The sequence below is a fragment of the Haemaphysalis longicornis genome, unplaced genomic scaffold (assembly GCF_048455015.1).
Source record: "Haemaphysalis longicornis isolate Haplotype H1 unplaced genomic scaffold, Haemaphysalis longicornis Haplotype H1 scaffold_5, whole genome shotgun sequence".
In the NCBI taxonomy this organism is placed as follows: domain Eukaryota; kingdom Metazoa; phylum Arthropoda; class Arachnida; order Ixodida; family Ixodidae; genus Haemaphysalis; species Haemaphysalis longicornis.
In genome coordinates this window covers 90,414,141-90,424,825 of record NW_027526385.1, presented here as the reverse complement: position 1 = coordinate 90,424,825, position 10,685 = coordinate 90,414,141, and the positions used below count along the sequence as shown (strand labels likewise).

The window sequence follows — 10,685 nt, the reverse complement described above, 5'->3', positions numbered from 1 at the left end:
TTCACGACCCCCCTTTAGCATTGCTGGTGCAGGGTTGAAATGAGCGTGGGGTGCGGTCAGCAGCATACTTTTTCAGCGCTGACAGAAACAAATCTGTAAATTTCACGACCCTTTTAAGGAGTTCAGTCGGTCAATTTGTTTGATAGATTTTAAGGTACACACAATGATCAACCCCTATGTAAGGCGTCTGCCAAAATAACTGCCCGGGACCATAATGGGAGAGAATTATTGGCCGATACGACCTCTCCAGAGTAGCGTTGGCCACCAGATCTGCTATGAAGTACAAACCAACCCTCATTCTCTCAGCATTAAAATCCACCGTTTTTAAATTTCAAAAACTGATTGTGACATTTTCTAAGATTGTCGTTTCACAAAAATTGATTATTTATTACAAATGTACGAAATGAGCGTCTTCTTCAACGTTGGAAAGGTAGATCCCTGCAGCATGTGCCATCGCGCGGAACATCGAGGTAGGGTTAGCTGCTAGTTCGCTTACGGAACCAAATTCTTCTACCCGGCCTTCTTTCATGACGAGTACCCTGCAAATAGGCCAAGAGCAAATAAATCACTCAGTCGACAGAGAAAAACAACCAGGTAGGCAGCTGTGATTAAGAGATGTGGCTTTGTGGGTGCCCCTTCGCAAGTTTACGATGATTTAAGCTCTACGTTCATGCTTAGTCGCACCGGTTAGATGCTGTTTGTACCAAAGAAACAAGTTGAGTACTGTAAATGGTACTGCACTCTATAATCACAAAAACTGGTTCGGTAAATGGAGGCAGGCACACGAGATGTGCCGGCTACCGTACACGACCTGTCTCGCTGTAAGCCACAAGTCTTTTAAGTTAAGCAACCGGTACCACTGCACACCAGCACAGTCAAAAAGTTCGTTGAATGAGCACACATGTACGCAAAAGGTTACGTGCATGCAAAGGATTGCCGACGCTGTACTTGGCGTTGAACCTGACGGTTTTTGGGTCCTAAATTCCACTGTTTGTACGCACCTATCGCAGTGTAGTACTGTATGCAAACGGTGAGCTACAGTAAGTACGGTACACGCAGAGAAGCCCTCCTTTAGTGTCTGCTGGATGAGTCGATCCGTGTCTCCATCCATACGTGAGGTCGCTTCGTCAAGCAGCAGCACTCCGGGATTTCGGAGGAGAGCCCGCGCTAAGCAGAGAAGCTGACGCTGACCAGCACTGCGTACGGGAAAAGCATGCACACGAGCGTTATGCTAATTCACAGCGTCAAATTGGCAGAAGCGGCAGGCCCTCGCACCACATTGAAGGAAGACCTTCGCGTTACAACTGCCAATCCGGAACCTTGAGGCACTGGGATGGTAGTTTTATTTACGCTGGCTGAATACATTATACACCATGCCTGATGTCTTGTTTGAAGCACTGCAGATTTTGTCCAGGGTATTTAAGTTTGATAAGCACTCGGCATGTCTTCTTGTTCTCTAGGCAAAAATTGAGGAGGTATTGAGTGAACGGCACAAGAAGCAGAGGTTATAACCTCTATATTGAATAAACAGAGAGGTTTTGTTCTTCTTGCTATGTCTTTTATTCCGGTATTTTGATGGCAGAAAATAGCAATACCAGCAAGTACACACGACAACTAATGTTTTCCAGGTAATACAGGTAAAAGGTACGATAGGCAAGTACCAGCCATTCCTGAAAATATTGGCAAAAATTTATTGACGAGTTTAACAGCACGACTGAAAACATCAAGTTGGCACCTCCATTTTTAACTTACACGAGAGCTTCGTTTGACTCGTTCATCTTAAGGCGGTCCAGATAAGTCTTAGCTAGGGTGAGAGAGGACGGCAGTAACGAAAGAAAGACAAGTCACCGATACATTTAAAGAAAGCCATGGCGTCCCACAGAAAATCCAAATCTCGGGCAATTTTGGGGCATATTGAGTCGGTTTGTATCGACAGCGTGAGGAAGGCGCAAATCCGGTAGGGGAGCGGCAGGGTTGGATGGCTGATATTCCATGAAGCTGAGGGCAGACATGTTGACGGCCACAAAACCTAGTCGCAAGTGAGGCTCACGAAAAGTATTTGATGTGTGATCAAAGCAAACAATTACAAGGGTAGCCAGCATTGATGAATGTTCACCAAGTGATCAGTGACAAGCGTAGGCGGCCGCGTGATCAAAACCCAGGTTATTAGCCCGTACATGCCACGCAACAGCACCATCGCCTCCAAGCTGCGTTTTCAGTAAAGGCTTGTTAGAAACATGGAAGGAACGCGAAGTTCGTTCTAGCGGCGGCTTGGAACTGGCTGCTGTAGAATCGAAGGCAGGGTACACGCACAAAACCGTTAGGGGATGTGGATAAAACCACTCAACCTTTAACCGCGCCTGCGCAGTAAGCACTCCATCATGCAGCCAACCTCCTGGGCATGTCGTAAAGCGATTAGTACAGAAAATTGTCTCAAGCAGCTGGAAAACACAGAACAATGAAACTACTACGAACGGTAGCTGTAGGTTAGGGTCAGGAGAGATCGAGTGACGCATTTTTCTTTTGTTAAGCAGGGTAAGCCCCGTTTATGCTGAAAGCATGAATTGCTGCATTGGGAAGATTTATGCTATTTCTATGGGCTACTATAACCATCATCTGCTCCAGCACTGTGATTATAAAAAAATGATTAATAGCGTCAAGAGCAAACTTTCATGTACCTGAGATTCTCTGCGCCGTCGTCAATCGGCAGAAGTAGACCATCTGTTTGGTTAGATACAAAATCTGCCATGTGCGCCTTTCTAAGAGCTTCCCAAATCTGCTCGTCTGAGTGGCAATTCATGGCGTCCAGGTTTTCCCGTAAGGTGCCCTTCATGAGGTAAGGTTCCTGTAAAGACAAAGCGATCGAAGAAGTAGGGTCGGCAAAAAGTTATGATACAACTGCTATGTGGCCTCACAGCTGCGCATAGAACGACTGACACCTTCTGTAGAAAAGATCACAGAACAAGGTTGATAGGCAACAGAAAAGTGTAAGGGCAACGCAATAGAGTGGACTATTTCCTTAGGGGTTTCAAAGTGCAAGGACACGCCACTGCACAAGTGCGTGCGCCTTAGACCCGCAAAGATCTTGCAGTGTGTTTCACCTGAGGAATTATAGTGATGACAGACCGCAGCTTTCTCAGAGAAACGGAAGAGATATCCACGTTGTCCATTACTATGCGTCCACAGGATGGCTTCAGGACCCTCAGCAAGGCGAGTAAGAGGGATGACTTGCCCGCCCCCGTCCGGCCAATCACTCCAACCTGAAAAAAAGATAGTTCATGGCCGTTGGACGCAAAGTTAGATGTTGTAGCATACGTTAAACAATCAATGACTTATACGTAAGGAAGCAGAACAAAATTGCAAAAAGAAGAGGATCGTGATTTGCTCCATTGATTATCGCTGTTTGCGATTGACGCAGTACCATCTAATGTTCACATGCTATGAGGTAGCCCTAAAACGGCACTTTGCTAAACGCGAGTTTACTTTGAGCAATGTCGTGACGCGTGCTGTTGCTGCAAATAAAATACCGAGCTCTTGAACGTCTCACAAAAAAAACAACGAGGGCATAAAATGCGGAAATAAGTTGAATGACTGCGGGAATGCTTGTTAAGGGACCACCTAACATTGACAGGAAGAAGAAAAAAAAGTCAAGAAATGGTCAGAACGGGATAGTTATCGAGGGCTCGCTTGAAAACGCGCTTGCGGTGACGACGGGACCTTACGCGAAGAGATGGCGTAGCTGTGATACGTGAGACAGTAGCCACTTGCTGAGGCGTTTTCCTAGGTGGACCCATCTGCCCAGTGGAATGTAAACCCATGATTGGCCAGCTCTTTTGCTTCAACTTTGCTATCGAGCGTTCTGGGAGGTGGGGCCTAACACCCGACTCGGCCCCGGCTGTGGGAAGCGAGCTCTCAATGTCGCATATCATCAGCGGTCACGCAAACTGCGCTTTCCTCTCAGCCGTTCTCGTGGTACTCCGCCGTAGGCAGTGTCTCGGGACCAAGGTGACAAAAAAAGGCTGTGTCGGTATAACCTACATCTGTAAGAATTTCTGGCTTCGCTATAAAGTTGGCTTTGCACAAAGATTTTTAGTATTGTTGTTGTCAATAGACACTTATTGGAGCGGAAAATGGTGTTGTGGGGGGCCAATTCCTACTCCGCAAAACCGCCGGCACTTGGAGCCGCTCTTTCTTGAAAAACAAGGGTAACCTACGCCTCTGGCAAGCAGCTGGTCAGCTCGCACTCACGCTACTTCAAGAAGGCGGAACGGATGGGGTTTGGGTGGTAGCGGCTAGCCCAAAACACCTTCGAGTGTGATATATGTGTAGGCACGTTGGTTGTATTAAGGGCTCGTGGCGATAGTTATGTCGATCGGCTGCATCTAATGACACTCGGTGACGCAGGCATGTTGCTCAAAAGTACGTTACAAGTGAACTCAGAAACTCTAGCTAGTGCGTCCTGTGCTTAACATATCTGTCGTGAGCGGACGGGTTACTCGTCTCTGCTGTGTTTCCTTGCAGTGTATTTCTGCAAAGAATTGCACCGCTTTTCCTACTTCACCTATGAACGACGATTTTGGCAACATGAATTTCCCGACTGTTGTCAAGCGTGCCAAACAAGTGTTATATTCCAACATTTGAGCTCACCTTCTCTTTAGCGTTTATGACGAAAGAAATCTTGTTGAGAACCGGTTGCAGGACGCCTGGCTTATAAGACGCCGTAAAGTTATCGAATACTATTTGTCCTTGAGCAGGCCATGCATCTCGGATTGTAGAGATTGGCACAAGGCCAGGGGTCGACGCTGGTTTGGGGCTTTCAGTCTCGTCATTCCAGCAGTCATCCTGAAACCAAAATGCTAAGTAATTAGAAATCAGAAGTGCAGCATTAAGCAGTCAGTGGATAATACGTCTAGAAGAAAAAAAATGCAATTCGGAAGAAACGTGTTCTTTTATCTCCCATTTTCCGTAGAATTTCTTCTGAGATGCCCAGGAGTGCAGTGTTTGTTAAAGAAGGCTGTCGACAAAGGAAACGAGTAAATACTCTGATGAAGCACCCTTTGTCTGAAACATCCAGCTGTGAGCATTTTATCGTACGAGCATTCCATGGCTAGGTTGGCGAAAACGAGCACCCTGCCGGTTTCTGCAAACGCTAAGCCTGCGGCCTGTCGCACTGGAAGTGACTTCGGTGCTAGCACCTACAGCGCAGAAATTGCATCATTAAACGAACGTTGCAGGGGCAGATATCGAACCCACTTGCGCGCGGTGACGTACAAGTTCTTCCTCTACGGTGGCAACACTTCGGAGACGTTGCTCCTGTACGTTAAATGAGCTAAAAGATGTCGCCGGTAAAATTAACCGCATGTCTGCTTGCTTGACTTCACATGTCTGCGAAAGACGACAGTCGTTTGCAGCCCCTGCCACGAAACTCCGTCTCCGCTCTTGCTCGCACCCCACACGCTCTTCCCACCCCTCTCGCCCCTCTCGTGATGATTTTAATAAAGTTTGTTCAACGCAATTTAATTTCGCCGCCTTCGCACTGCTCAAACGCAGTCTGCTTGGCAAGTGAAAACCTTCATCTTTTGATTCTTCTTTTGCCTGGAAGCGTATTTGGCAAATTTTGTTCGCCTAGACGCACCTCAGGTGCGCCTTTTTTAGGTCGTACTCAAGAATCGCAGAACTAATCAACGCGCAACCAGTCTAAACAGACCCGAAATATACCAAAGGCCTCTATTTGCAGAACGTAAATCCAGTTTTAGCCAGTGTGAAATCTGTTGCAAGGGCGGAACTGTGGATCGTTTAATACAAAGATTCCATTTACATCCGCCGTTTTTCTTGTGCGTAGTCTCGGAGTCACCTTTTGGGATGAGTGTCTTATATTTTTTTCAGACAGCTCCAGTAGAAGAACCGTTACAGCTGTTTTATTCCACCTTATTCCCAGCGTAGATGCAGCTGCGGTCATGTATTGACAGCAGACACTAATTATGTAACATTTACAACTTCATCGTGACATAACTTGATATGAAAATTATAGGAAACTTGGAATAATGGTGTACACAGTCACATAAGGGGCTGACTGTCTGGTAATTTGTTTCGGGATACTTTAGATAACACCAGAGTAAAGGACACTTTCTCTATTCATACTCCCTCCGTAGATGAGAAAGGCAATGTGAGAAAGCCAACTTACACATAGCAAGCCTACATTAAGCTGAATAAAATAGGTTTCACCTCTCAGCACAAATTTTTTGCGGGGAAGAGATTTTTTAGGGAAAATATGAGCTCTCACATCCAACTATGAAGGCCTTATGACCTCCGTTATTTTTTGTAAATTATTTCTGTACTGGGAACCGTGTTATGCGCGGCGGAAAAATCTGTTTTACAAAAAACGTAACACAAGAAAAGCCGAGGTTGTCGTAAATGCCAGCGCTAGAATAGCTCCGCTGTTACAAATAATGCGTTCAAATTACATAAGAAAGCATGCATCAGTAAAAAACGTTACTGGTCTTGCGGAAACGACGCAGAAGCACTGGGTCTCGAACACGGACCGTTAGCGTAAAAACCTACGACTCTGCCCCTGGACCAACGAGAGACAATATGAATCCCGCATTAGGAGTTCCTCATACGATTAGAACGAGTCACCCAAGGCAAACCAGGTGATGCCGCTAGTAGGGGGTGTTGCGTCAATGGGGCCAGGTTTGTAAAGCACGCTTCCTGGAACAGCACCAGCGAAAGTGCTGTTCTTTTAACGCGCAGCCTTTAGGCGCCCGGTACAGACGTTTCACGGTGGCGGTGGCGGTGTCCGCGTAAGCGAGCGAGTGACCGAGGCACCCCAGGCCGAAAGAAAACGAAGGAACAGCGGCTGACAAGGGGGAGGAGGCATACGCTGCTAAGCTGCCATCTCCCAGTGCCTCACCACAGCTCATTATGTCTCACTGCCTCCCCCTCACACTTTCGCCATGCGTCACGGCCCAGGATCGCTTACCCCCTCACACTTCAGCTAGACGCTGCTCCTCCGTTTGTGGCTCCCCGAACCAAGTGAGATTTAGCCGGAGTTTCAAAGACAATTTGCAGGCACATACTCGGAGGGTGCGAAGCGCTGCGAGATAATCGCAGAGTAGTGCGCGCCGCCGTGCGTTCATTGATCTCATGATCACTTCCTGACATGTAGTTTTTTGCGCTAAGTTTCAAGTAGGTTTTCTTTGCGCTAAGAAACGGAGCCATGCGTCCCTTATTTCAGCAGTTTTTGTTGTTTTTTTCGAATCGTTCTGACTGGATATATTTCTTTTTAACGAATTGTTTCATCTTTTGGCCAGAACACTGAATCTAGGAACAGAGAGAGGAACAGAAGGACAGGTGGAGGAACGAATGGAGGGGACTGACTGACTCACTCACTGACTGACTGACTTACTAACTGACTGACTGACTGACTGACTGACTGACAGACAGACAGACAGACAGACAGACAGACAGACAGACAGACAGACAGACAGACAGACAGACCAAACCTTTTGTATTAGAGTAGCCCAAGAAAGACTATGGTTTTTCAAGCTTCCCATTGGAGAACTATGTCTGTTTGCGTTCTTTCAAGGCGATAGCGTTAGATATACTCTTGGCGATATTTTATTTCTAAACCGCGTTAGTAGAGTGCTGCTTCGATGAAGCTGCAAAATAAACACAAGTAGCTACTCAGCACGACGTTGCAAATTGTATCTGGTCTTGTAAACAACGAAAACGTTGGAACGGAAACAAACAAATAGACGAAGCCCTCATGGAACATTAACGAAGTCTGCGGTAAGTATCGCCGGAAGAAGACATACTGTTTTATTATTCAACGCATGAAAACACACCTAAGAGACACAGTATTTTTGTAGAAATATTTAAAACAGAGCAAAGATAGGTATCCCACCTCCGGAACCAGTCGGGTGTACTCCAACGTCCGCTCAAGAGCAATCGCTGCAAGGATGGCAAAAAATAAGGGCCCATTGACGCTCGCCAACATCATAGGGGCCTAAGGAAGATAGGTACGAAAGGACTCAATTTAAACTTTGCCGTTTTTAGTAGTGCATATGATTTGATTATTACAACACAATCTTTACAAGTCCCAGTGCATGTACTCACGGACAGTGCGGAGCCTAAGGCCAGGCCCACTCCGCTCTGGGACGGTGGCAGTTTGGAGAAAGCCAAGCTAGCCACAGTGGCCAGGATGGCGCAGAGGCCAGCGACGGCTGCGGAGACCCTTGTGACCCGGACGCATGCAGTCATGGCCCAGTTTGCCCGTGAGACATCATCCACGAGACGGTAGAACCACTTCTGGAACAGCTCCACGACGCCGAAGCAGTTTACGGTGCTCATGGAATCCCTCGTCTCGGTCAGGTGCTGAAGAACCCTTGACAGCTGGGCGCTCTCAAAGAATCGAAGTGCTTTTGCTGCCCGAACGGAGAGTGCCTACGAGTAAGCGAAATAGATATCAGGTTTATAGATGGTTCTTCGAGGTTCCCGAGCGGTAGATGTCTGACGGGCCAATCTGTGAACAGCGGATTTTGGTGACTGTACTCTTGTAGGCATTCCCGCAGATATCCCATACACATTTCTTCAATATTTTGTAGGCCATCAAGATTAACTCTTTCCGTAGGTGAAAAAGGACGCTTGCGTTGTTTTGCGAACGTTATTTTGGCTTCGGAGAATTCCATAATACGGGACATTCTCTGTGTTTTCTACAGTTCTTATGCCATCCGCTGGACTCTAGAATCAAGAAATACGTAAATTTGCACGACTAACCCGTTTCGTTTATAGACCTGCCATCGTTTTAGGAAATTCTACTGCTGATAATTTTATTTCACATATCTAGATTGAGCTCTCTGGAGGCACGACAAGTGTGTTGCTCAATGCCAGCTTGCTTGATGCCTCTACATTGATGCCTGTAGGCTCTTGCCTACAGCCCGTGATTTGCGACTCCTTCAAGTACTTTACTCCAATTTCTGGTAACATATAAAGCTCTTTTGCGATCTGAAAACATTTTCTTTTGAGTGCTTGTTCTTCCTAAATAAAAACGCAGCTGCATCTATAAAGTGATCAATCTGTCGTATAAAGAAATAGTGTTATCGTTATTGTAATTGTTCTTTAAATTTTTCTGAAGCGTCACCCCAGCAGGCCAGGCTTTTAGTATGCTGATTGTCTCCGTACATTTTGGTATGTTATCTCAGTAAATTCAGATCGGTGTGCACTCACCACTACAAAGAGATACATGATGATGGCGACGACACCGATGCCGCATGCCACAGGCGCCTGCGTTGCTACGACAGCGAGCCTGGCGAACGTCAGGCTCACCGTCTGCAGAACCTCTTTAACGGTCAGGTAGAACTGGGAGTCCACGAGGTCCAGGTCAGCCGAGAAGCGGTTCAGAATTCGACCTCGTGGCGTCGCTTCGAAGAAGGACACACCGCAAGACAGTAGTCGGCGCAGCATTGTAGCATGCAGGCGCAAAGAAAGACGTCGACAGGACACTGCTAATAAGCAGCCGCCAACTGTGCCCAGAACAACTGCATGGAATCGCGCATGTTGACGTCACAACTCAGTATATTCTAAAAGCACGGAGTGAATTACAATACCACGTACATTGTTCCAGGTTTCGTTCATAACGAGAGCAAAGGAACCCTCAGATGGACTGTCAATAGCGCAAGTGGTTACTGGTTCATATTGTGCAGATAGCGCAAAGACGATACAGTTAAGAACTTCAGGGCTGCCAATACCGCAAGTTGGCACTGGTTCTTATTGTGCAAACAGCGCAAGGATGGTGTACTTGAAAAACTCCAGAAGAAGTGTCAAATGGGCAAGTTGGTACTGGTATACCTTGTACGAAGAACGCAATGACAATGAATTCAGAAGGACTGTCAATTGCAAAAGTTAGTACGAGCTCTATTATACAAATAGCGCAGGGACGATGGACAGGAAAGTTCACAAGGTCTGTTAATGGGGGAAGTTGGTACGTGTTCTTATTGTAAAAAGAGTGCAAGGACGGGGAACATACAAAACTTCAGAAGGACTTTCAAACGGGTGAGCTGGTACGAATTGTTATTTTGCAAATAGTACAAGGACGATAGATTTAGGAAACCTCATAAGGACTGACAATTGGAAAAGTTGGTACTGGTTCCTATTGTGGAAACAGCGAAAATTTGGAGGACTTGGAAATAGTGTGCGCCAATCAACCCTGTGAAGTTGATGGGAAAGCAAAGCTGTAGACGACACCCACAACGATTGATTGCTCGTTTGACGTCACTCGAATTGACGCACGTGGCTCTACAAAAAGTGAAACCAGAGACAAGTGTAATTCACCTAATCACACCCTTTTTTGCTCCAAAGAGATACCCACCGTGGTGGCTGAGTGGCTAAGGCGTTGCGCTACTGAGCACAAGGTCGCGGGTTCGATTCCCAACCGCAGCGGCCGCTTTTCTGATGGAGGCGAAAAGCAAAAACGCCCGTGTGTACGAGATTTCGGCGCACGTTAAAGATCGCCAGGTGGTCAAAATTAATCCGTAGCCCTCCACTACGGCATGCCTCATCACCTGCATTGCGTCGGCGCGTTAAACCCTACAATCAACACGCTCAAAGAGATATTCTTTGCTAAGGTGAAATCAATGTGTGGCAGCACGATGCAATGAAAACGCCGAGCCACAGGAACACACATATAT

General features: G+C 46.7%; 1 protein-coding gene across 1 annotated transcript in view; it reads right to left on the bottom strand.

The window, feature by feature from the left end:
• Window positions 1–385: 385 nt before the first annotated feature.
• Window positions 386–10,685, bottom strand: part of LOC144139323 (multidrug resistance protein mrp-7-like) — a 46,457-nt gene continuing 36,157 nt past the window's right edge. Inside the window, exons 11-18 of the mRNA XM_077671706.1 lie at window positions 9,226–9,536; window positions 8,116–8,442; window positions 7,904–8,005; window positions 4,648–4,842; window positions 3,102–3,260; window positions 2,679–2,845; window positions 1,002–1,196; window positions 386–539 (exon numbers count right to left, since the gene is read on the bottom strand). Coding sequence (XP_077527832.1) covers window positions 389–539; window positions 1,002–1,196; window positions 2,679–2,845; window positions 3,102–3,260; window positions 4,648–4,842; window positions 7,904–8,005; window positions 8,116–8,442; window positions 9,226–9,536 — 1,607 coding nt within the window. The 3' untranslated portion in view covers window positions 386–388. The remainder of the gene's footprint in view (window positions 540–1,001; window positions 1,197–2,678; window positions 2,846–3,101; window positions 3,261–4,647; window positions 4,843–7,903; window positions 8,006–8,115; window positions 8,443–9,225; window positions 9,537–10,685) is intronic.